The sequence below is a fragment of the Corvus kubaryi genome, unplaced genomic scaffold (assembly GCF_017639235.1).
Source record: "Corvus kubaryi isolate FWS band 111438036 unplaced genomic scaffold, C.kubaryi_AGA036_p1.0 133, whole genome shotgun sequence".
In the NCBI taxonomy this organism is placed as follows: domain Eukaryota; kingdom Metazoa; phylum Chordata; class Aves; order Passeriformes; family Corvidae; genus Corvus; species Corvus kubaryi.
The window spans coordinates 22,578,181-22,606,081 of record NW_024580667.1 but is presented as its reverse complement, the minus strand read 5'-3'; the positions used below and the strand labels follow the sequence as shown (position 1 = coordinate 22,606,081).

Below are 27,901 nucleotides of genomic sequence, written 5' to 3'. Positions count from 1 at the left end.
GAAGGAGAGTAAAAGAAAATTTGCAGAAATCATCATTCCCAAAAATCCATGAAAAGCAAAGAGGACAGGGAGAAGAGAGATGTGCTTTTGATCTGAGGCAAAATTACCAGCTAAAAAAATATTCATTCCATCACATCTCTAAAATAATCAGTTGGGGTGGGTTTGGACAAGTTAGTTATGATATTTCAGTACTGAAGGATTACTCATAGCTTCAAATGGAATTTAAAAAATCTGATTATGAGATCATATCATTACTTGTCATCTTAGATCGGCAAATTTAAGGAAAATTCTTCAGAACTGGCCATCAACCTGAAGTCCTTCTCACACTGTATAAATCTGACTCACTTTGTTGTGAGATCACACTTGAAAATGGTAAAACCTACATAACCGATAGGATAAAAATGCCACTGTCTTCTTACTTATCAAGTTTTGATTTTGACTCATGATTTGGAATTTTTGTGGCCTAGGCATGCATACTGCAGCAAGCTGTCTGTGGCTGTGCAACCCACTAAGTCCCCACACATGGGAAAAGTGTGAAAAAAATGCAAGCAAACGCACTGAGCAATCCTCAAAGGTCACCATTCCCCCCACTTAAATGTTTCCAAAATAGTATCTCAATTTCTCCCTTTGCCAATTCTTTCACCCTCCTGGGCTTCAACAGGCTCCACAGTTTCCTCAAGACAAGAAGGTACTTAATACCAGCAAAAGACAAGATCATTTTCCACTGATCAAAAAGGAAGAAGTAGAAAACAGATTGGCTTCTTCTGGAGAGCCAGCCAGGAGAATTGCTTTAGGTTCTCAAGAGAAATTCACTTCCTTTAAAGAAAATAAGTCTCACTACAATGAGAGAACAAAATACCTTACCCCTTGTGCTTAGCAGCATGATATTCTTGATTAAATTTAGTCAGTGGAAAAGAGATAAAGCTCACGAGTCGCTTTCTGTGGAAAGACGTGGCATAAAATCGCACCTGACCTTTTTATTTTGTATACGCAGGATTTAAAAGAAAATATTAATATGTCATTTTAAAAGGCAGTGATAGCTTTAATGAGCCACTTCTACAAAACAGGTTAAGAAAATCTAACCCTGCAAAGAGCTGTTGTAACATCCATAAACAACTGCAGCACAGCAGCTGTAACTGTGTCCTGTTTCCAGTCTCCGGGAGCCAAACAGGAAGCCCATGCCCTTACCTGATTGAAAAAGCAGCCAGTCCCTGCGATTTTAATCAACCTAAGGCAACAGACTTTTTCCTTCTTTTCCAGTTTCCTGGGATGCTTCCTGGCCCATTCAGGAAAGCAGTATGGAGAACAAGCTTTTTAACAGCAGCATTACCTTCATTTTCCACATTACAGACTGCTGCTTGCCCTGTTACTGTATTTACTTTAGGCACACTTGTTGCAGGTGTGACAGCGCAGGCCAGCTTGTGGCGTGGAACAACAAAACCCCACCTCTGCCAAGGGTGGTTTATGAGCCTCAGCCTCTCATCAGGCTGGATTTTTCAGCACACCTCAAAAACCTTCACACTGTTCTGAGATGAGCAATAACAGAAAGAGATGCACCAGCCATGTAAGAGATGTAATTATGCAAACTTATAGAAAATAACTATATAAACTTGGCAGCCCACCACATCAACCTCCTAACCCCCACCAATTAGGATGTTGCAATTAACAGAAAACAATGCTTCTGGGGTCCCCGCCATCTGCAGTTCTGGGAAGATGCTGCAACCCCAAAAGGCTTTTGAAACAGTTTTGTGTTTCCTCTCCTTTCCATAAGGAGAATGAAGATGTAAAGAAAGATGAAACAAAGGCCAAAGAGCAAATTCCACCTGTTCTGACACATGCAGCAGCTGAACTAATGCCCACGAATCTCACAAGAGACAACAGAGGCACAAGTCCCAGCCATTCTTTCTGCTCTTCCTCTTGTTGCCTCTGCAAAAAAATGCATTTATTTTCCACCAACTCCTGCCTTACCAAGTGCGTACCTGATTAGTTCAACATAATTTGAACTGAGCTCTTACCCCTGTATTTGCACTAAGCGAAAAAGCACAAGGCAAGTGGATCAAAGGTGAGGGCACTCTTTGTAGTTCCCTGCACTATGGTAGCAGCAAATGAGGCCTCTTCAGTTCAGGTTTCATCCTACAGCCCACCTTTGAAGTATTTAAGAGCGTCTTTTTAACATGACAGATTTTATGTCTGTTGCCAAAAGCCTCCATCTCCCTATACTCAAACACAGCACATCCTGTAACTGCTGCTGTTTTCATCCCCACACTACAGCAGCTCAGCCAATGCTGAACACTCACAGACACCTTTCTAGCACACCAAATGCGCAGTACCAAGGATAACAAATGCAGACACCCACCCAATTAGAAAGATCAGCAAAGAACCAAATATACTCCTCAGACAAACAGAACAACAGCAAAGTAATATTAAAGAGTATTAAGAGTACCCTCACTTCCCAACAAGGATTTATTTGCTGAACCACACTTTTGAGGGAAGTTTCAGGGAAAGAAATTGAAATTTTCTGTAAGAAATATCTTGTACACACTTCTTCAGAGCATTTAGGTGTAAGGGGCCCTCAAATATTCCATTTTTTTCCCCATTCTGAGACTCTGGAAATGTCCATCAGTGCTCAGGATTTTTTCTTCAATGGAATTCCTTCTCCTGTGCTATGAACAAATTTGAAACAGCTTACATATAACACATATTCTAGTCCCTGCTGTTACTTGTATGTGGTTCCTTAAGGAGAAAAAAATGGTGCACATCTTATTTTTAATAACCCTATTTTATTAACTGGAGAAGGAAACAGCAGCTCAGCTACAAACAGGTAACAGCACATAAGTATATTAGTCTCCACAAACCACCAACAAAAAGCCCTGACTTCATTGAGCTTATTTCATGTTTTCTTCTTCAGGCAAGCAGAAAGAAGCTCTCATTGTACCTGAGTGAAAGGAAAAGACTTACAACTCTATGATGAGCTTGCCCAAAACCACACACATCTGCCTGGCACCTCCTGGCAGCTGAGTGGTATTTAGCTTCAGCCAGCCCTGCTGGGCTGAATTCACAGGTATTAAAAGTTCACAGGTGCAGCCACCAGCAGTTGGCTGATAAAGAGCTTGTGCAAATACTCCTCTTGCAAGGAGGTCTTTAGATCAAGCGCTGTGCTATAAACCAGCCACCAAAGTTTCTCCTGAAGCCTAAGTACTGAGAAATAGACCTATTGCAAGCCTGTTATCATCTGTGGCAGCACTTCCACTGAGGTTACTGCCTCCCATGCAACAGCAGAGATTGGCAGCTAATCAGTATATTTCTGGTGTACTCCACAATTTGGGAAACTGCAACCCAAAGCCTACTTTGTCACGTTTTCTCTGGGTTTATATTATTGTTTTATACCATATTGCCTCCCCTCACTTGCTTAACTGTTGGTATTGTGCTCTAAAACATGTCTTCTCTCCCTGAAGCACCAATGCCTTTTGCAGGTTACAAGAGCAACCTCTGTTTTTTCCTTTCTAAAATAAACATGGTCACATAGAGGAAATTGTTTTAAAAAATTTAAACTATTCAAGAGTGAACAAGCCCATTGTTTGCAGAGGAGACTTCAGGGCAGCAGCACGCTACCATGACTATGCTATAGAGCATCCACAAAAATCCTGTGGACCACAAGGGTTCGAGGTTGGCATGTGCTGGGACAGGGAGAAGGGACAGAGCATTCTCATTGTTTAAATGTAAACAGTAATAATAATAGGGTTTTGTAACCGAGAGAAGGAAGCAAACTAATGTGGAAAACAGTTGTTATTACTCTGTTTATGACTCCTTGTTCCCAAAAAATATGCTGGGTTATTTTGTAGTGCTGAAGGGGATAAACTGAGATGACCTGAAACTGGGCAAATGGCTGAAACCCCATCTGATAAGATGAGCTTGGGAATACCTTTTCTCTTTTTTTACACTGGAAGCATGCCAAAGTGGAAAACACTGGGTGGAGGATCCATAACTCTTGTGACTGTAAGATCTTTATCCTCAAACCCCCAGAAAAATTCCAGCTGTTTAGGGATTAAACACTGCCAAATAGTGGTTTAGCCATCTTCAGGGAGAAAGCTGTTACCTGAGTCCAAGCACATGATCCCCAAAACAACCTCCTGACACCTCAAAACCTGAAGGTTCATTTCAAATTTTTCCAACACAACTCAAGTTCTCTGCATACAGTCTAATCTGTTTTTAGACAACTGAATATGGAAAGAAATTTCAAGGGTCAAGGGCTGGGCCAAACCTCCAAGTCCTTCTTTTGGCAAAGGCAAAGAAACAGGCTTTATTGGGAGCCACTAAGACAGTTCTTATGTTTTTAGGCTTTAATATTAAAGGTAGATACCAGCAAACCTCCTTTAATGCTTTCAGTGAATGTGGCAACAGAGATTGGTTTTGTGCTGAACTGGAGGTGCATGTTACTCACACTTGGAAGCATGCTAACCAGCCTAAAACACCCCAAAAAACTAGGAATCTTGAAATTTTTTTCCAAAGAATTGAGCCCTAAAATAACTCTCTGAAGGCAAGTGACAACATCTGCAAAAATTATTATTACAACTTACCTTGCAGACAAAGAACATCATTTTCAATAGCTGGAAGTCAGAAAAAAATCAGAGGAGGAACCAAGGTCAAATGCTATCCACCAAAAGGGGAAAAGTTTACACTGAAAGTAGTAGGCACCACCTGTACTTGCACCTGAAGTCCTTAAACAGTCTTTGATAGCCATCATGGTAGATGACACAAACCATTACCTGTGCCCCACATGCACAGTCAAGTTAAAATATCTGAAGACTCTACTGGAGATTTAGATGGTAGAAGCTATAGAGTTTGAAGGGAGAAAAGAAGGAGAGCTGTGTTGTCTCCAGAAGGATATGTTATGAGTTTCTGTTTCAAAAATGCAGCTGTAACAAACAGTATTAGAAAAGTAAGGTTTCTCTAATGTAAGAGGATAGAGGCAACAACTTGAATTCTTCATTTCACATACTACCTCTCTTTAAAAACAACTGATGTGTTGATCCCTATCTGCTTTCTCATATACACCTTTGGAATCCACCAACGATGGATTATGTGTTTGGCTAAAGCAGAGAAAATGTTTATTTTTTAATCATGATGTCTTAGGAGCTACAGAGTATTCTGCTCCACAGACTCACTGCATGAAACAAATTATTCATGTTTCATGAAAAGTAATCTTTCACCTAGAAAACGAAAATGAAGGTAATATATATTGCATCTTTCCTTTAAATGAAAGCCTGAAAAGCAGGTAGCTCCTTCCCCGAAAGCCAAAAGACACAGATAAATGAGTTCTTCCATTAGCTCTCTGACAAAGAGTCATATAAACTGTATGTCACATACTGTAGAGACTTCTAAAGTGATTTGTCAGAGAGATAAATCAAAAGAGGGAATCATTCAGAGAACTCCTCATCACTAACACAACTAAGCAACTATGTTAAGCTTGTGCATCTGAAACTCCAAGTGGTTCTCAGAATATAGCCCTGTCCAGATTTAGACTACTGTGAGTAATTCACACATCACAAGAGCTGTTGTAATCCAGGACAACTCTAAGATAAATTGTCATGAGAATTGTACTGGACACGATTTTTAAAAGTGTACTAACCACTCACACCTGAAATTACAGCTTCACTCTCTCCCAGCTGCCCCACCAACTGCTATGTTTTGGTAAGTAGACAAATCTCCTTACTAAAAGACAACTGCAAGCCATTCCCACTGAGCCCTTCAGGATCTTCTTCTGACTTGGTCCCTGGACTCACTTTTTTGTGACCTCTATTTAAAAAGTTCCAGAGTTGACTAGAAACTTTGAAATTACAAAGAAGGGTAAGACTGATTAAAATAATTAGACAAGGCTGAGATTCACTGCATGCTGTCGACAGTGCAGGTGGAAAAATCTCCCATTTTTTCCACCTGGGGGTAAGAAGGGAGAAGCAGCCCCTACAGAAGACTCCCAGGTCCTTCAGTTAGTTCTTTGGCCTCACTCCAAAAGGAAAGAATGAACTTACTCAACAGCCTGGTCCCTCACCTAGAATTGTGTGCAAGTTGACAAACTCACAGTCAATGACACCGAAGACACTGACAGATACTAATGAAGAGTAAGTATATGTGAAAACTAGAGCTGTCAGCAGCCCTTGGCCATTACTTTCAGAAAAAAGCAAAAACCAATAAGACTGCAGAAGGTTTTATGCCATACTTGAGTCCAAGTGCAAGAAACAAACTGTGTGTGATGTTGGATTAACGCTGACTAAAATAGGGTGGTTTTTTGGGGTGTTTTTTAGATCACTGAGCAAGAAATGAAACACATAAAAGTTGCACTGAACTCTGCTTCCTGCTTTGGAAGAAGACGTGGTAGCTCCAAAGTAAGATAAATAAGTAAATACAACTGCTAGCTTCAGTCAGGAAGTTCTGGAAATCTTACAATAAACTTTGATCCTCTTGGCTTAGGTTGCATGAGGCCATGTGTGTTTGACCTTTTCAGGTAGGCTTAACCTCTGAGGTTAATTTGAAGATCATGTGGGATTTCGTTAAACACTGTAAGCATACACAGTAAGAGGAAGTAGTGCAAACCGCCCTATTAAGCAAGACTTCAGTAGAACTAAAGAGATTGCAACAGCACATGACATTGGCAACTTCTTGGAAGAACAATGAAGAAGATAAAGGGAGTAAATAAAGCTACATCCTGGCTCCAGGACTGGTTCTGCCCAGAGAGTAAATATCTACTTGTTGACAATTCTCCACATGGAAAAGCAAAAGTGTATGAAAAGTGAGTCATTTTACTCTAAATTATTGAAGCAAAGTCTCTCAGATTATTGATCAGGGTGACTCCTAAGTTCTTTTTTTCACTATTCATTTTCTTTTTTTTCATATGTTCTTCAGTGGCCATGAAAGCAGAAAAAAATACAAATTCTTACTTGCTCACTGCCTATTATGGTATAATGTCGTATATAGCTACTGCCTCTAATTAAATGGGCTTTTTAAATGGTCAGGAAGACATTTTTTCCCCATTTCAAGAGTCAAAGGCACAGTCAGATTTTGTTTTCTGAGGATTCATTTTACATGTATTGAAGTAACAGAACTATTTTGCACATTTTTTTCCTCCATTCACATCCACAACCCTTTATATCACACAACAACAACCTTTAGAAAAGGTCTGTTCCCTGTAAGAAAACCCAAAGACAGCTTAAATCTTAGCAAACAGGGAAAAAGAGAGGCTGAAGAGGTCCAAGGGACAAGTGAACAGGCTCATGGAGTTCAGTCAGTGTGGATCTATGGAAGAGGAGTCTAGAGGCATGGTCTGGTATTGCCCCTAATTTTGTGTATGTGTCTCTCGCTCATTAGAGACACTCTTGAAAGTCTTTGTTTCCTTGGAAGAATCATCATCCATCCAGGAACATAAAAGTGGTGGTCTGTATAGCAGTATCCAAGAACGTATTCCTTTCTTATTATGCACACAGCTGGAGAAGTAACATTCTTTCCTCTGAATTAAGCCACTAAAAATTTGAAAATAGTAACTTTTACAACAGTGTAATTCAGAATGTTCTAATTTTATTCAAATCACTTTCTAAACACAAAAAAATAGGACATAATAAGCAATTTCAGGAATCTTGAGTAGGACCAATCTCACAAATCTGCTGAAAATGTCATCCTTTTTAGATATTTCTACTTTCTATCACAGCATACATCTTAATGTGATTGTAAGATACACTTCTCAAATCATGCATTTCCTTCACTTTTACTTTTTAACACAAAGAATAGAGATTTTAAAATTAAAAAAAAAAAGGCAGAAAGAAGTGCTTGAAAAAAAGAAGCTAAGTTCCCTTAGATTTATAGGACAGGTCAATACAGACATTTAAATGAAGGAAGAAAAACATTTGCCAGTGTTGCTGAATTGGTATCTGAATAGTAATAACCTCTTTATCAGAAAACATATACTGAACACATCCCTATTAAATTGTATGATGATGCTCTGAAAATGATTTCAGGGAAGAAACAGTTCACTTTTGATAGACATACTGCTTGGGACCTTTTCTGTCTTCAGAAGGATGTCAGCTGCCACTGGTTTTGCTGATGCGCTCACTTTTCACAAAGTAACTTTCCTGAGCCAAATAAATCACTTCAGTACATCACAGATATTAAATGGTAATAAGTTTGGGGAATGCTATCTGAAAAAAAAAGTCTATAAAAAACTTATATGAAAATTTAAATCTTAAAATACCTAATGTTTTACTTCCTTTGGAAAAAGGGTTTTAAAATAAAAGCCAAATACTACCATTTACCACTCAGACTCTCCAATGATGTGTTTTCTATGAACAGTGTGCATTTTCAAGAATCAATGGGCTAGCAAAATTTATATTAAGACTCTTGAAATACATGGGGTTTTTGGCACATATAAACCATGTTTAAAATGCTCCCAGGAGCACAGCTGCAAGCCACACACCTTACACACCCCTGACTTAGCAGACTACATAGGTCTGTTTACATTTACAAGATCTAGGAGTTAATGTAAGTTAAGCCAACTTACCCTGTGCTACAAAGTCCAGCCATGAACACCATTCTGAGAAAAAATAATAACTCTTCATTTCTGCTACTGAAATTCCTCTCTGATTCATCATCAGAGAAGAAAGAGGTCCACTTTTCCCTTCCTCTGCTCAGAACAAACTGCCCTGAGAAGGCAAGAGCTTTTGTATTACCTGAACTTTGTTCCATAAATACAACAGGTGGCACAAGACGACTTTACAAATATATTTTCCTCCACTAATGTAATTGTTCTTGTAATTATCTCTTTAATTATAGTGTTCTCCCCTCATGACCCCACCCTGAATATTTACAGACTGCTGATATACCCAGTGCCTGATACAGTATATATAAGCATAAGCCCTCAGCATATTTTTGTTCATGTTAGGCTTTAACAAGGCAAAGCAAAACTGTTTTTCAGGCAGATATTCACAACGCTATCTGGAACCAGTCATATTGAACTGCTCACTCACAAGTACAGTTTATCACCTCTGCTATGGATTCACACCTAACTCTCTTCTCCATCTTTCTGATCAAAAAAGTGCAAGAGCATTTCAAGCAGGACAGGTCAATCAAAGTTGCAATCATAGAAGCCTAAAATCTCAAATGAATCCCTTTTCAACACCTTTATACAGCCAGCAAACTAATGTGTGAATGCAGCAAACAGTGAACACAGCATTACACACCTCGACCTATCTAGTGTGGGGACTAATAGTAATAAAGTTGTTGTGGCAGACTTTAACACTGACCAGAAATGTCAGTGTTTGCACAGGCTCCAGGCAGGCTTTGGCTACACTGAAGCCTTCAGGTACATAAATATTTCTGCTATTGTTTGTTGTGTGTTCAGTCTGACATTTCCTATATCCACACATTTTGCTAGCCTGCCCATAAGCTAACTCCCTCTCCCCTTACGAGAATGCCCAATATCCAACAGAAACACTGATACAACTTCAGGAAAAGATGTACCACATCTGCATCCCCTTGGCTGACACAGGTGATGCAAAAGTGCTCTTCCTCTAGACTCTTCTTCACTCTTTGTGGTGGATTATTCAGGTTATGGATTAACCAAGCTCTGTCTGACTCACTACAAAAATCTATTAGTATGAGACACCCACATTACAGTGCTGCTCACTGTACCTTTTCACAGAATTTCTTTGGATTGGAAGGACCCTGTGACACAGTCAGTCTCCACTCTCCTCAGCCACCCATTCATCACATGCCTAGAACTACACACAAAAGCACACTGGCCTAGAGCTTCAGTCATCTTTGTCAGAAAACCAACCTGAATCCAGAGTGAAAAGATGCAGACTACAGGATGCCTCCAAAGATGCTGCCCATCCATACCACGCACAGCACAGACTGAAGACAGATGTCTCTGGCGTCTCCACTTGCCAGACTTGTTCTACAGCTCTCAGTTCAAGCTGACCTACTGTTCCCATTTGTTTAGAGAAAGTGAGAAGAGGGAGGATCTCAAAGCCTGGTCTGTGAGCGCTACACTGGGATGCCCATCACAAAGGGCCACAGCACGTCAGCACCTTGGAAAACTTCCCCTGCTGATGGGAGATGGGTGTACCCAGAGAAGACTGCTCAGAGCCACAGTTTTCCAGGGCTGAAACCCTGCACAAACCCACAACTGCTGTCCCACCTGCTTGCAGCCAGAGATGAAGAAACACACAGAAGATACACAGTCAGTGATGGATTCAGAAAATGTGATGCTCTCACAGCACTCACTGCACCAGCCTGGGCCCTGCCTATCCAGGCAGGAGGGGCCACATGGCACCTGGTCCCAAACATCTGCATTCCAAAGAGCAAGTGTCACCAGAGCCAGGGCTCAACCAGGGTGAGTGGATAAAGGCAACACAGCCTGCCCTGAGTAAAAGACACCTGCAGAGAACAGCACAATGAGAGTTAGGCCAAGGAGGACAGATCCAACTGTCGACAAGCTGTAAGTAAATAAAGTCTGCTTTGTTAAAATGAAAATAAAACAGAGATGGATTTGATGAAGTATGATGACTCTGGAAGCCAGCCCAGCTTCCCTTATTAAGGCAAATAAGGTAATGCAAGATCAATATATGAAGTAGGACATTTATTGTTTAGTTAAAGGTTTCTATATCCTATAATAAATATTTTAACATGAAGGGAAAGGATGAAGTGACAGCAAAGCAAACATGCTCTCAGCAATTTCCAGAGATGCTAATGAAGAGAGAACAAAGCTTTGTGAGACTTGGGACAACAGGACAGAGTGGCTCAATTTTGTCACAAGAAGAGAGGTGCATACATCATGGGATTCATAGAATCACAAGCACATTTACTTTGGAAATACGTTCTGCCAAAATTGTGATTTCACCCAGTGTAGCTACAGGACAGAAATGTTCCCAGGCTGAAATACCTCTCCCTTTCCACAATCTAAAACTTTGCTCCACCTTCTGTGTAACATTTGGTCTGCAAGTACCACTGAAAGCCGAGCCTTGCTACCATGAAAGTGGGAAAAGTCATATCAGTCCAAAAGGCCATAAACCAGCTTTGAGCAAAACAACAGAGTTATTCTTACTGGATATATAAGGTTAACATTAAAAGCCTATAATTGCTTTCCTACTGTCAACACAAAATGGATAACAGGAAGGAAAGGAAACAGAATTTTTGCATACTTGAAGACTTCAAACATAAAAGGCTGCCACATGATCAAAGAGAGTTTTGGAATAATAATAAAGATGGGTGGGAGACAGGACAGCTTCCTACAGAAACATACTATTTTCTGACTATACACACACCTCTAAATAGTGAAAGGAAGATGTAAGTAAGACATGATTACATAGCATGACAAGATTTATATTAAGGACCTTGGTCTAAAGGAAATTAGGCAAAAACTAGGAATATTATCTGTTAGAATGTGTTCAATATATTACATTTGTGTTTTTCTCCTATGTAGTCAATGCTTTGCCTATAATTTGGACTAGCTCCAATCCATTAATGAATGGCCAGTAGGTGCCTGAAACTCATAAAAACATAAATATCATAAAATATTTGGTGAAAGTAGTGGCTTTCATGGCTACACTACGGACTTGACTGCATTGTGAGTGCTGCCAAGGGATAGGTGAATCCTACATGAAAGTAAGACTGACATTGGAGGAGATCTTGTTTTGTTTTGCTTTACAAGATGGCATCCCATATGGTTAAAATACTACTAAATTTTCCTGATTTTTCTTTACTGCTATTAACAGCAATTTACTTCAAAAGTTTTCTAGTCTCAGCTGAATAGAACTGATTGTTAGATTTTGATAATTTACTAGTAAGCACTCCTAAAAGTACTAAATCTTGGCCTCACAAATGCCCAGAACTGAAGTCAGGAAAGGTGAAATCCTTACATTCCAGAAGTTATAAAATAAAAAAAATTATTTTAAAAACCCCTTATAATTTTAATTCCAAACACAATAGATGACAAAAGACTCAGCAAGCACAGTACAAATGAAGGTGTAAGAAAATCAAATCACCAGAGAGGCATTTTTCTTTTAGTATTTTTTTTGTTTCTAAGAGTAAATGTCAATATCAAAGAAAGGAATACTGAAAATTAACAAAGGTAGCTTCGTTTATGTTGATGTAGATTTCCAAATTAATTTTAAAAGAAACAAAAGAAGTGCTCTTTATTTTTTTTTTTTTTTAAAGATCATAATAGGTCACTGTGCATAAAAAAGAACAAGAAAGTTTTAATTAATTACTGGAAAATCTACTTCAGCTTATCTTAGCCAGTCTGGGTTAACTTATTTCAGAGAAAAAACCCAACCAAAATGTAGCTTTACTAAACACAAAGCTTATATAATTATCAGTCACACTAACACATCCTAGATGAAACAGATTTTTAGACTGAGTAAGTGGTGGCAAGCCCTAAATTTAGGACATTACAGAGGTAATCAGAGGCTTCTTGATTTTTTAGTCTAGTTATAAGTATTTTCTTTTGCATAAATAGGTATACTTTTTAGGAGAGGAATACTCAGCAATGTTCTTCTAGAATATAAAAGGAGGGCTGATGTAAAGCATTCAAATCTATGTTAGGTACTGTCATACACCTGGAATTGCAAGAAAAAACACGGTAAAAAGTTTTTCTCCAGTAGGTACTGGTGACAGCAATTACTATCATAAGTAATACCTAATATATTGATAAAGATTTGTATTTTTTCACTGTAACAATTGCTGGATCCCTACATGAGTATACTTGCAGAAAAAACCTCACTTGTTCCTGCAAGAATCATCAGTTGAAAAAAATCAGTAACACAAATTCTAGGCTGCTTACTGCTCGTATTCAACTCAAAACTTAGTTGAAACATTCTGTGTACACACACATCACACTACAGGATCATGTATACATTCACCTCACCAGAGGATATTTGACGTGGGTTATTTCTTGAGTGCCGTCTGCCATGAGGGATTTGGAAGAATCTTTGTAGGATCCTAAAAGGACTTTCATGTCCTTCCCTTAAAAGGCGGCGTTGAGACATGGGTGTATCTTCACCAAACTATTTGGCAAAGGAAATAATAGATCTCCTCTTTAGCAGTACTCCCTTCTAACACAATGAAAGATACTCTGATTTTGTTTTTAAATGTCAACAGAGTGTGAACTTGCTTTGTCAAATTCAGATGACACCAAAAATTATAAAAAAGGCTGCAGTTTTAAAGTCCTGGAAGAGGGCGCAGTGCAGTTATTTGTATTGTATATGCTTTTCTTCAGAAACCAATACCTAGTTCCACTAGAAAGGAAATGAAAGATTGGTTGCACTTAATAGACTGGAAACACCAAGACGCTCTTCTGCATGAAGCTGAAACAATCTCTCAGTTCCTAGCATGCTGCACCCAGCAGCAGGACATCTTGCCACAGCTTCAGTCTACTTTCAGTGTGAGCAGTATGAATAAAGAAGTCACAGCCTCTCATACAAGCACGTCAGACTAGCAAGACATTTTAAGAAAATAAAAAAAGGTGCAAAACTGTCTCTGTTTTAGTGTTTCATCCAAAATAACTATATCCAAACTAACAGCCCTGTGCTGTTTAGGACGAAGAAAAGCTGCCACAAAACATCCAGGTTGTTAATGCACTCCAGCCGCACAGGGAGATCCAATGCCAGTGCTCATCCAAAGTAGCTGGCACAATCACCTCCTTCTTCACATCCTTCTCCTTAACGTGAGGGATGTTCAGCTGTTGCAAAGAAACTTGTGAGGTTTCTCCTGAAGGCAAGTTGAACGTCTTTCTTTTAATTTTACCGTCTTGCTTGTAAGTCCACAGCTCAGCACTCCGAGGACAGAAATCTCACATTGACACTTGCTGTGTTTCCTACTTCATCTCAAGCAACTGGTATCCTTCAGGGACAAGCACTGTGCTCATGCCAGAAAATTAAAAGAAAATACCATTGTGAATACAATGCTGTCAATTAGAAACTCCTCTTCAGCTCATTTGCCCAAAGTTAGACTCCCATCATCAATACAACTCCTCTTCCTCCCCCTGTATTTGCACAGAGAACTGAGCCCTTCAAAGACAGAGCCTGTTTCCAGAATATGTGAGTAGAGAGGTCTTACGAGAAAAACCTGGGTCTTCCTGGGAGTTAACAAACAGCTAATAGGAAGGAAGGGAGGGGAAATGAATCCCAGGCTTTCTTAAAACATATCAGGAAACCCTACACTGTCTGTTCCCCCGTCTCTTTCAGTGCAGGAGAGAGGAAATTGATAATGCTGCTTTACTTGGCAGTCAAGATTTTCCTCTCAATTCTGTTTAACTATGTCCTGTATGGCCACAGAGCTGCCATAACCCAAATATACACCATTATGCACATCACCCTGAAGAAGTGTTTTAAAATATGATGTATCATCTATTACTCTGAAAGCATATTCAAAGACACAAACTTTAATTAAGTCACATTGAAGTAAATATTAAGTACCTTATTACAAAATATTAGTTTGCATACACTGTGTTAACAGAGGAGAATTGTTACAGTCCTAGCTGGAAGAGGTTCAACTTTTGACATGAAATCATGGACAAATGTGACAATCTTGAAATGTGACAACCAAAAAAAAAATCAAAAAAATAATTAAGAACAGATGAGTTTCATGCAAATAACTTGTTTTCCCAATTCATTATATCAAGCAGATGGACCACGGCATATTGCAGCTGTGCTACATGTCCTGGATCAAAGGCTTTCCAAGCTTATTTAAGTAAAAATTCACAGGAAGGAAGGACAGGAACAGCCTAGTAGTGGGAGGACACCACATGATACACACTGCCACTGTACTATATACTCGGGGTTCAAACAAAAGACGAACTGAAGTGAGACACGGCAAATTAGGCAAAATTCTGCATTTTCTGGCACTGCTTGTCACTGGGGGAACAAAGCAGTGGTTCTGGCCAGATAAAGGGTGACATCAACATCCACAGAGACAATGCTGCAACGTGTTCCTTGCTAAGTTTCCCAGTGGAGGCACCGAATGTGACCATGGGGTGCCTGTGGCAGTTTGTCAGCCATCAGAGCTTCCCTCCTACCTGGCAGGATAACTACTTGTTTGGGGCTTTTGGAGCACGCCAGCCTCATGACCTAAGGACCAGTTCTTACAATCAAGTGGTATGATGATGAAACTACACATCTTCTTTCAGACATCTTCTGCCTCGTTAGAAAATGAGGCAGATAGGTTAAGAGAAAATGGCCTCAGGCTGCACCAGGGAGGTTTAGATTGAATACTAGAAAATATTTCTTCACGAAAACATATGACAGGCACTGGATCAGGCTGCCCAGGGAAGTGGTTTAGTCACCATCTCTGGAAGTATTTAAAAAGACATATATATACATGTGTGTCACTTAGGGATATGGTTTAGTTGTGGACTTCTAGTGTTGGGTTAATAGTTGGACTCGATGATCTTACCAGTCTTTTCCAACCTAAATGATTCTATGATTTTATGAAAAGTGGCTCTTTGTCCCAGCAGTGTTTTGAGCATGTGATGACACTAGTGGCACATGGTGAAAACCTCACCAGCAATTTGTGTAGAGGATTATTACAAGGAAAAAGCACATTCTCCTTTCTTTCTTCACATATCAAATGCATGCAGAAGATTGATGACTTAAACTGTAAAGTTGGTAAGTACACACAATCCTACTGAAATCTAGCCATTAGCTACATCCCTGTCCACAAACAAGCTTTTAATCTTCTTTCAAGCACTCAAATTTGTGCCTAGAAGCAAAGAAATTAATCACAACAATGGCTATGGTAGTGCACAATCAGAAGGAAACAGATGGTGTAATGCACTGTTTTCCAAACAGCAGCAGCTTCTATCTCCAGGAAAATAATCTGAATATTTTCCCTTGCTGTTGGCATTACTACAACAAAAGCTCTTATTTGAAGGACATCTTCTCTGCACTGTACAGCATCAGAAAATTACGCTAGAGTTTACAGACAGCAATATTCTTTGAGTATTGGCAGAACCAACTAGACTGCACCTACCTCTCCTTTCACATCACATAAACAGTAACATTCAGTGGGTAACACCCCTGCAATTATCTTTAAATGACTGCAGACAGCCTGATGGAATCAACAAAATTGTGGCAATGAAATAGGGCTTATTTTTCTCATGCTTCATTTCCAGGTCTGTTTCTGACTGCAGGCAGAGTGTTTCACATTGACAACAAGCAGCCACACTGACTTACAGCTGTACACTCGCTCTGATTCCTCCTTTCCCAGGAGGGGAAATATTTCAAAATACTTTAGAACAGTAACTTCAAGTTTTCTTGGGAATCTTTAAATTAAGATGTCATCACTTTCTTCACCACTAAATGTTCCTACTGCTCCTTTTGATCTTTTTGTTTGTGCAGGGGCCTTATCTTTACAGGACATCTTGAATGCCCTACTGAGATTTTTTCCTCCAAATCCTAACAATTATTTACAGGCTCTTCTTTACATCCTCACATTTGATGTGATGCAGAAAAGAGTCACATTAAGGACCATGTATCCCTCCTACCTGTACAGAGAAGGAGGCTCTGGCAGCAGAATCATCACTGTTCTAGTGTTTCTTCTAAATTTATTCAATTTCTCCACACTCCTTCATATCTTCTGATAAGCCACTGCCACTGGTGTTGCCATTTCTCCTATCGTAGACCTTGTTTTTCAGGGAAAGGAGTACATCTCACAGACAATAAACATGGCAGATCTCATGCACTTCAAGATCTCACCATGCACACAGGGCACAAGAGTCCACCTGTGCGACCCCTGTCTTCTGCTCACCCACTCTTTTTCCATGGAGTTCTGGCAGGTAGGAGAAACTCCACTATCAAAAGTGCCTTCACATCCCCAGTAGCAACCCAGAGGGCTGCAGGGCAGATCTCACATGAAGAATATAAAAGACTCTGAAAATTATATGGGGAATTCCATCTAACATACACATATGCAGAGCTCAGAAATTACTGTTTCTTGGATCAGTTTTTAAGAGCATATACAATATGCTCTTAGAAATATAAGGGCACATACAAGCTAAATCTTGCTATGTGGATCTTCCAGCATCAGCACACTCACTGTAACAGTGGAAATGAAATGAGGGGGAAGAAAAGTGAAATGTTGTTTATATTCTTCTCTTTAAATCATGTTTCATCAATTATGTCCTGCATACATATTTATTTTGTTGAGAACAGTCATACAAATAGAAAGACAGACTGGACTCATGATACATTATTGTGCAAACTGATTGTTTAGCACACATTAAAATATAATATACTAGTTACTTCTAAGCTGAAGTGTAAGTTGTTTTAAAGAGTTGAACACCCACACACAATAATGAGTTAGCACTGATTGTTGTTATGCTTAGTCCTGAGCTTTTTTATAACCCTATATAAGTGTTGAATTATGGTAAGTTGCTTGTGTTGATTTTTAAAATCGGAAACAAGTTGTCAAAGATTAATCCATGCCAGAGGCCAGTCACTAGGCTAAAACAATAAAGAGTCAACTAGAGGCTGATTTTAAATGAAAAAGAAAGTGTAGCTGAGATGTTAAAGACACAAAACTTGATATTTTTACATCCACAAATCCCACAGGGCTCTTGTAGAGTGAAAATGCTGAGAAAACCTGCCTGAAAATCCAAGAAATAAATCATTATTCCATGGATATTCTAGATTCTTGAAATACAAGAAAAGACTGAATCTTCCTTTTTCAGTGTGAGCAAGTTTAATATAAAGTTTGGGTACAGTCTTTTGCCTTTATTATTTTTATGCTTGTTAGAATTGGATAGGCGTGCTTATATTTCACTTTCAGGCTACTCTAGCAGAGCATTCTACCAAAAAAAGGTCAAAAAGGGGTTTCATCAAGTATTTTAGAGAATCTATCATCTGAAACTGTATTTAATGACATACCAACAGAAGATGGAGTGGGAAGAAATCTCGGAAATAGGTATGAATGAAGATATATCTGGGCAAACCTAAAAGCCTCTGCAAACAAACTCAGTATCTCATAAAAACATAGACAGTGATAAATATTCTTAATATTTTGATGTTGATTTATTAAGGGCTGGGAGTTTAAAGAATTATTTGGTATCACAAGAAATCTAGACAGAAACTCTGAATTACATTACAAGAGTGAGTTACAAGAGTGAATTAGGTTAGTTGTCCAAGCTTAATCCTAACTGGATGTATCTGCTCAGAGGCAAACCACGATTTTGTAATAAGCATCAGATGAATATAAGTAGATCAGGACTGAGATAAATGGACAGCTTGCATTCTATTTATACTTCCACATTATGCTGCTGAGCCACTTCTGCCAGTCTTTCTTCACAGAAGAAAGATGTCTCAAAAAAAATTAAATAAATCCTAAACCTAATACCGAGTATTTCATAATTTAAATGTACAATAACAAACAAAAAATTGCAATATGTAAAATTAGGGTTTCAATATTCTGGAAGCATTAACATTTAACTGTCAAGATAACAAAAAGCTCTTAAAGCCTAACATCTGTCCCTCTAATTTAGGTAATCTTACACTGCATGTCTGAATTTCCTGTGGGTTAGCAATAAATGTGACCCATCTCCAAAAGAACAAGTTCCTTCACCATTAGCAATAGAAAATACTCTGAAAATCACAGTGGATCAGAGAAATAACTAGAGGAGGATGTCTCTTTATGACCAGCCACGTGAAGTGAAGGTTAACATCTAACAAGACAGCACTTCCACTTTGTCCTTTAATTCAAGTCCTTTCACTTTTGAAGGCAACTAGCAATCAATTTCAAAACCTCAGAGATGTTCTAGGAAAGAGTAAGGAAACTGCATACACACTGACAAAGACCAGGAGGTCAGAACATGGGGAAAGCCTGATTAGCATCCACTGCCAATGCAAAGCAGCAGGTAAATCCATTGTGATATTGGAGCTAATTACGCAACTGCCACCACCAGTTCACTCATTTACTTAAATTCTACCGAGAAAAATGACCTGGAAGGTGACAATACAGGTTGTGATTGAACAGATTTGTCAGAGATATGAGGTCTACCTTTTTGGTCAGAAGTGAGAGCATATGAAGAGGAATCTGTTCACATTAGGAATTCTTTCAGTCCTATGCCTGATGTGGATCCTTACTTTCACCCAACCACAGTGTCCCAGCTCTGTGTTCAGCACCCAACTGCTGCTGCTCTGTGAGCCCAATGCAAGAGAGGGAGGAGACCGCAGCAGGTGGGGGCCTGTAGAGAATGGATTTTCACAGCAAGAGAAGGAGAAAGAAAGTGATGGGAGACCTTTGGTGCCTGCACACTATGGAGTCACTGCAAGAGAAAGCTGCTGCTGAAAATCAGATAAAACAATTGGCAGTAAAAAGAAGTGGCTTAAGATGGTTTATCAAATACAGTTTTACTGACAATGTCCTATAAAGATATTATAATTTCAGGCTTATCAGCCATTCCCTGCACCTACACCCTGAGGCACCATGGCCGTTCCCATCATGTACCAGCTAATAATCAAACTAAGGGACTCAGGAAAAGTAGCTGACTTTATATATTGAGTTATGCTAGTGAAAACTCTGTTCAAAAATCACCTGCATGTAATAGGTGTATATATATGCCTATGCAACCACATATGAATGTACAGAAATGAAAAAAATATGCAGTCAACAACACTGACTGACCTTCCAGCAAACAACTCTGCAGAATCAGCTGGGGAAGAGACAACCAAAATTTGATGTTGGAAAAACTTTTGCTGGCATTTAGGGATATTTGATTTTGCTCAAAATAGAATTCTAGTTGGAAAGTTGTATCTTTTAACAACTACAGCAAGTACACAGTACTTTCCCATCAGGTTGAGTTCTGGTAGAAGCAGACAGAGAAGGGGTTTGTATGCATTTACACTCTAGACAGACACTGCTGCTCTCTCCAACTGGATCTGCCACATCTGAGATTAGCAAACAGCTCACTAATGAAACCTGCACTTCCTTAGTTTCTCTACAGGAGATAGAGCACCTGGGAACACATGTCCTAATTGTTCAAGAGGGGCTGACTTTGCTGAGGGCCAGGAAAATGCAAACCCCATGATTTGATGGGTGATTTTTAGAAGGTCATTTCCTGTAGATGACACCTTTGACAACTATGAAATACAAAACATTGTATAGACCACTGCTGAACCAATGCATCCAGACAGCTCCCAGAAGGGGTGGGACCTGGCTACAGCTTCAGGTGTTGTCAATAATCTAACGTGTACAGAGGGAAATCACTGCTGAGCACCTACATAAACAGAGGATGCTGTCTTGCTGTGCTGCCACAGGCCAGGAGCACCCTTTCAGCCTTCAGTCTCTGCTACCCTAAAATTCCTTCCTCTGAAAAATTTTCTCTGTTGCCATGTACTTTGGACCCAAGGGACCCAGTGCTCAGTTCTCACATCTTCTCTTATCAGACTTCAATTCTTCTCCACTTTTCACAATCCTCTCTTAGTCTCTTCATGAATGGGCTATTAATAAAAAGAGAGAGTTTTCAGTTGAGTGGCTGCTTTGAAATTCTTCTGCATGCACTGTTACACCAATTACAAATGTATGTGGCAGTAATCCACTCAGCACAGAAGAAGTAGTGCTATTAATACTTTACAAAGCTTGTATGCAGCTGTAAGTAATATCTTTTAGGGACCTTTCAAAAATGCTGCAAAAATCCCTAGGCTGTAAGAACTTCATACAATTTTTCTCAGGTTACTGTTAGGATCCAGCACAGCAGGTTGTGCAGTGTAGTCTTCTGAAATGGTTATAGAAATAAATCACATAAACATTTGGAGAAGGAATGAGATTTTCATAATATTAATAAACATTGATTAACTGCTGATTTCAATGATGCTCATGTCGGCCTCTAGCAAAATAGGATTTTTCCTATGTACAGATAAGCATGCTTAACTGAAGTGGGATGAAGGGATTTCTGGTGGATGTTCAACAGTTTCCTAGACAGTCAAACTTTTTAGTTTGTTCATAGTTAGTTTGCCTCATTCTGCTTATCAGCTACTCAGTTTAAATAGACATACTTAAATTACACAGTCATAATTAAAGACATGCAAGCAAATATATCTAAACACAGTGAGAGAGAGACCAAGGGTCTTTATGCCATCTGGAACTGCAACAAGTCCATGCTTCAGTTGAGTAGCAAAAAGCTCTTTGAGAACTAAGAATCAACAATTTCCTTCTGAAAACTTAAAATAAATGCTATGTATGATATGCAGTTATTATCATTGTAACCTTTAAAAAGACTGAGAAACTCATTCCATCTAGAGCACCTTACCAACCAGTACCAACACAAAATACATCCACAATCACACAGGCACTTTTTTTTACCTGACTCCATACTGCTGGCAAAAGCAGGATTCCTGCTCCCAGTGGCTTCTTGCTTCCTTTGTGTGGGCATTTGCATTTGTGCAGCCTAACAGTGAATTATGCATGGATACGTTCCAGGTAGGACAAGCAGAGCAGAGACACGCGATGCGGCTCGGCTTGAAGAAGCCAATAATGATGGTATACAAAGGGGCATGTGGAAAGCTGCTGAAATTATATCTATTGCTTTCCAGGTTGGGTGTATTATTTAATGAATATTTCCTAAAATAGTACTGCAAAACGTGCTTGCGTTTGGATACTTCAGCTGAGATGTTCACATGATTTAATAAAATAGCACTACTAATGACTATTTATGGCTGTACATTTAGAACCCAAATAAAGGCACAATGGGTAAATACATCATTGGAGTTACAACTGCCAAACAAATTATTACATCAAAATGTGTTGAAAGACACTGAGGATTTTGTGAATTAAACATATGAAGTAGAAATAGGCAGTGATGAAATCATGGCTCCTCTTGACATAGTCATACAGCACGGAAAAACTGGGGGAAATAAAATTGTTAGTATGTAAGCTACTGAGAAAGAAAAAGTCAAGACATTACCAAAAAATCATAGGTTATTCCTCAGCCTGCATATTCTCTGATGTGACTAAAGCCTGCAAAGGGCACAAAATGTGGGTCCCCATAGCTGTAGAGCCATACAACCAAAGGTCAATCTCAGCTAACAGTCACCTTCTCCCTCCCAAATTTTGATCTCACTTGTTGCATTTGGATTCACAGATTAATTTTTCCAGACATTCTAAATGCTGTCAGTGAAGACAGCACTGTGACAGCAGTTTTTATATGTTCCTCTTTTGTACAGGAGAAGTGTTAACAGGCATGCTCTGCTGTCCATTAAAGATGCGTTTCTGAAAAGTCTGATCACTAAAAACATTACCCCATTGCTTCACTCTTCATCACCAAACTGCCTTCATCAATCCCAGTTCATTTGAGGAAGATCATATGACACTGAAGACAGAACTATCCAGGAAGAGGGGCACAAGTGCTCCCACTAAAAGACTGATATTGAGGACTTGGTCTCAGGAGTGCAGCAGCTGGGATCTTTAAGGAGGGTGATCTGCTCCAGAAAGTTGGCATCTCCTCCAGGTGACAAATACTCCATCCACCATGCCATATATACTGTCCCTGTGCACTTAAACTGTGTGTATTTTGGTCTCTGCACACATTCCATCCTCCATACAGAAAAAGTGATTTGCTTTCCAAACAACCTCCAGCATTTCCCCTAGATGACTGAAAACAGTTAGCAGAGCAGGTTGTTCAGGAATCAGTAGTGGAATGCCAAACCCAAGGATTGGATGATCTAGGGGGCTGGTCCTCTCCTTGTGCAATATAACACAAATCAGGGACTTGATCACAGGAGCAATCTTTGCTCAGATTTGTGATGTTTAGGCCACCAGCACCAGGCACCTCTATTAGTTATGTACAGGTCTGCATGGGTTATTTTTTTTTTTGTATCCTTAAATACAAGCAGGGTGTCTGGAAAGCATTATGCAAACTGACTTCCCCCTTCAGAAGAACTTATGAGATTCCCAGATATATCCCAGGAGTGAGAAGCAGGTAAGAAAAAAAACCAAAAAAAGCACAGATACTAAAGTTCATGTTAAATATATACAATACTTGAATATTTCAAAACTCCCCAGCTGCTCTCAAAGCAAAATAAATTCAGATCAAAACCAAAGTAGTATCAGAGAAAAGGCTGTTACTGAGTGCAGAAATTTTGCAGAACACAGGTTTAACTTTAGTTTATATAGCTCTTTATTAAACCACAAATTATACTATGCTCTGCTTTGCAGCTACATGCCTGGACTTTGCTGCTGTTCTGGATACTAATAATATCTCACCACATTTCCCTATGTACAATCATTTAATTCTCTTTAAACATTTAAAACAATCTGTGACAACTACTACAATGTATACTATATGTATATATAAAACACAGTAAATAACTGAAAGAAACAACTGTCTACTATGAAAATTGATACAAATTACTTCAAGTAGCAAGACCTAGAAGCCTTCATATAGTCACCATGCTTTGATCTATTAAAGATCCATTTACAGTGAGCTGCAAAATTTTCTGCTCTGCTACAATGGCACTGGAGCACCTGTACACCTTGCTGCAAAGGTTTTAATCTGCAGGAAAACTTTTAACACTGCAGACTACCACCAAAATCCACCAGACAGCCAGGCAACGGGTCTGATGTGCCCTGTCTATGTACCCATGGATACAGGAGACTCTGGAATGCCTCCATCCTGGATCATCTCCACTGTTGGAGGCATTCAAGACTCAACCAAGCTTGTCTCTAATAAGTAGATTGGCTTTGAGCAGATGGTTGGACTAGATGATACCCACAGAAGCCCTTTCCAATCTAAATTATTCTATAATCATCTGATCCATTTAGCTCCCTCACTGTTACCCAGTAGTGTTCACTGCTTTGATGCCCACAGAGGAAAAGGGAACCATTTCCAGTGCTTGATTTATGTTGGTTGTTTCAATTTCCCAGTGAATCAATAATTTAGCAGACTTTTATCTTCCTTATTTTACAGTTGTGTGAAGAGGCCAAGTGGAAAAGTAAAACATTAAATTATTTACAAGTTGTACACACATGCAGGCAGATAAATGATGCATCATATATTTAACAGTTTTTACAAAGTACAGAAACAATAAGTGTGATGGCCAAAGTCCTTTGTCTAAGGAGAGAAAAGTAATCTTCAAGACTGTGTTAATATTTTTAGGCATAAAAAAGGGCTAAAGCAAATGTATTTAAGGTAGATTCAAAGTTTGTAGAAACTTCAGAACTACCGGAGTCGGCAGTTTCTGTCTGCAAATGAAGGAATGAGGCTCCATTCCACTGCTGGCAAAATTCTTCACAAAAGGCAATTAAAACCCTGTTCCATGTTTTAGGAGGACGGAATTGATTAAATCACAAGTATGCAGAACTGTCAAGGGTTGGCAGGTGATTATCACAGACTGGGAGAATAAATTACAAATTCATTTGTAATGGGTGGACAGTGCTATAAAACAACAAACAGATCCTAAATCCTCAAGTCTCCAATTACCAACCCTATTTAGTTTGCTTGAATAAAGAATTACGTCTTCTTATTTTGGTGCTTGAGAAATAAATAACTAATATTAAACTGCTCAATTTTTATACAACTCCAAATAACCTCAACACACGACAAAGACTAGGACAGCAAACAGAATTCCCCATAATTCAACCTTTCTAAATGTACTTACTGCCTTATACACACAGCTGAACAAATTCCTTCCAATAAAACTTAACCAGAAATAGGTTTGAAAAATGGAAACAGTTTTGAAGTACAATGCTCTGAGTATTTTCTGCAAAGGAACCACAAAATAGAACAAATACCGCTACACTTTTTTCCCCCCTGTAACTTCACATTCTTCTTGAAAACTGATTTAAAATATATTTCTTTCTTAATGTGCATATATTTTACACAAAGACCTTCTGTTAAAATTCATCTGGCTATCTGAACCCCCCCTTCCCCCAAATGCACACAGAAAGACACAGTCATTAAAGGATTGGCAGAACAAGATCGCCTTTCTTTTCTGAAGGGGGCCCTACCAACAAAGAACCTTCAAAAGTCGTCTTTATTGTTAGGTGCTGGGTGATGCAATCTTCTACGGCAGTGAAGATCTAGGATCTACTTCCTCCATGTTCGAACAAGCAGACACATCTCTTATCCACACCATATTAGCATTCTTCTACTCTCTGTTTCTGACAAACTGTTCTGGTATGTCACCCCTTTGAGCACCCACAAGCGAAGCAAGAACCCCTTCGAGCACCACAGACAGAGGGTAGTTTTCTCTCCATAAGGTGCACATAAGCTCTGTGCACCAGAGCACATAAACTCTGGTGTGATGACAGCACACCAGAAGTGAAGGGGTTAAAGCACCTGCGGCCTTGGGGCTTGCCATGGCACCCCAGAAACACTCACTCTGGCCTGGAGCTCACTCCTTTCCCTGATTCAAGCCCCTGCCTCCTCTCACTGGTAGAAAAACCACCAGGTGTGGGAGGTAGAAGGATCCCCAGCAGAGAATACGTGGCTGCTGGCGCAGGGTGGACACCAGCCCAGCCCACAGCTTGGGGAAGGCTGGTCAGTGAGACTGCAGCAAAATGCGAAAAGAGGCCAGACAGAGTCAACTCCTAGTGAAAGTAGACTCTACAAGGAGGCCTGTGGAAGGGAAGGAACTTGGTACTGGGGAGGGACAGCTGGGGACTGAAAAGGAATGAGGGCACAGGAGATACAGGCGCTGGGAGGTGTGGTGTGAGGTTGGGTACAGCAGAGGGACCTCAGGCAGGAGACCTGAGGAGGGACCTGCTTAGGACAGCAGTAGCAGGAGCAGAGGCCAGGATGAGAGTTAACCTCTCAGGACTCTGAGGAGAGGAGAGAGCAGCTCTACCATGCAAAGGAAACTGCTTCTGGCTTTGCCAGAATGGCCCTGTGCTTCCTGCTCAGCGCTGGGGACTGATCCTCCAACTACTTGGAGTAGCTGCTTTGCTGTAGCGTCCCAGAGAAAACAGGCGAGGAAGACTTGGGATCATCCTGTCCATATTGTATCGATACAGAAATGGCCCCTCCCGTGCAGGCAGGGATAGAGGGGGAGAGACAGGGTTGTACATGTGCAAACAAGACATCATAATAATAAATAACATATTACAGTTTATTTTTACAAGTTTTGATGGTTATGGAGTGCAATTTTTAATAAAGTATAAAACGCAATGCCTTGGGTGAGAGACCTACTCTTTCATGATCTTATAGATCAGCAGACAGAGAAAAAAACACAGGGCCTCAAAGGAGCAAACACCGGGCAGTCATTCAAACCTAGATGTACCGTTTCCTTTTCAGAATAAATCTCATGCCTCAATCCTATGATTTAAGGCACTTTTCCAGCTGAAGGAAGAAATTAAAGAGCTTGAATATATTCGCATCAAACGGCAACACAAGAATTGATAGCAGACACAAAGTAAAAAAATGTCTCTCGTATTAACTTTGCAAGTATGATAGATTATTAATAAAACTTAATAACCAGTAAATGACCAAAATGTTCTCAGATAACATTTAAGATTAATAATTTAGCACTGAAAAATAAGTTTATTATGAAAATAGACTTCTAAATGAAAAGACAAACATCTAATAAGTATGTTTCATATCAAGGCTAGCAAAACAGCACATAGCTGCTACAAAATTATTTTTTTCTTGGACAGAACAGGACAAATGGCAAATCTTAACAATACTTATAGCTCTCAACAGATAGCTTGGAAAAAATCAAAAAAGGTGTCTCATTAAAAAAAATACTTCTAGCTCTTCTTATCATTGCAGTTGATTGCTTACACATACCTGAAAGTTGTTACTAATATAATGTACACTTTGTCTCTAGTTTAAGCAATGCTGCTTTTCAAACTTTTTTCTCTGATTCTGGACTCAGCTAAGGCAAAACTGTAAATTGATAAACTCAACCAGAAAACAAAAGGTAAATGAAAGTCACAACAAAATGTCACTTCTCAGACTCAATATGTACACTCAGCATTCAGCATCGTGCCTTCCCAGATCACCATCCCATCACATTTGTTTCTTTAGACATAGTACAAGGTCAAGATGCAAAGGGAAACACAGAGTCTAAGTCCATCACTGGTTGCACCTCCATCCTATTTACTCACAAGGTGAGTTAAAAATGTGGCACTTGAAGAAATTCTGGTTTATACATACTAGAATCTGAATTTCCCTGTAATTTCTAACTATACAGTTCTGATCTTCAAAGTAAAATATTGCTTAGTACATCATGTATTTGTTTAATAGGGTGAAAAAACTAAGAGTTTGGAAAAGTGGTACCATATAAACTGTAACTATTTCTAACTTTCACAGCAATCAAAATCTTGTGCGAAAACAAACTGTGTGCAGATATTACCCCTTGAAGTACAGCAGTCCTCAGTTACTGGCAGGGGAGAGAATGAACAGAAATATCACGTTTCTATTTCATGCAACATGGAAGACTAGAAGCCCAATACTACACCTACTGAAATGAACTCCAAGATAACCGGTGAGCTCAAAATTCAATTAAATCTTGACAGAAGCATGTAAAAGTCACCAAAATGTAAGTGTAAAGACTCAGTCAAGAAACTGGGCTTAATGGGCAGTGGATCCATGCAGATCTCCGTAGAAATCAAGTACCCGCAGTATGGTAACAAACAGATCAAGCAGCTTCTCTCTGCTTTGCCAGTCGACAAACTAACAGCCATAATGTTCTACCAAAAACCACCCATTTCAGATTTGAAGTTAACCAAGACAGTAAACTCCTAAAGAGATGATTGTACTTGATTCAGTTATCCAGGAAACAAAAATTGCGGGAGACCGTCACAGGAGTTTCACCATTTCTCCTCTTAATTAACTACAGACTGCTAGTGAAGGAACAGTCATACCCCATCCCTGTTCCTCCAATGCCATGGCCATGTGTTCTCACTGTTGCCCTGGTGTCAGCTCAAATGC

General features: G+C 39.4%; 1 protein-coding gene across 13 annotated transcripts in view; it reads right to left on the bottom strand.

The window, feature by feature from the left end:
• The window catches only part of MCF2L (MCF.2 cell line derived transforming sequence like), a 157,121-nt gene that overhangs the window by 84,260 nt on the left and 44,960 nt on the right, over positions 1-27,901 (bottom strand). Inside the window, exon 1 of one of the 13 annotated variants that reach the window (XM_042038896.1) lies at positions 12,911-14,085. The exons of the other annotated variants lie outside the window; for them this stretch is intronic. Within the exon in view, the coding sequence (XP_041894830.1) occupies positions 12,911-13,031 (121 nt within the window). The 5' untranslated portion in view covers positions 13,032-14,085. Of the gene's footprint in view, positions 1-12,910; positions 14,086-27,901 lie in introns of those variants that run through there. 13 annotated transcript variants of the gene reach the window in all.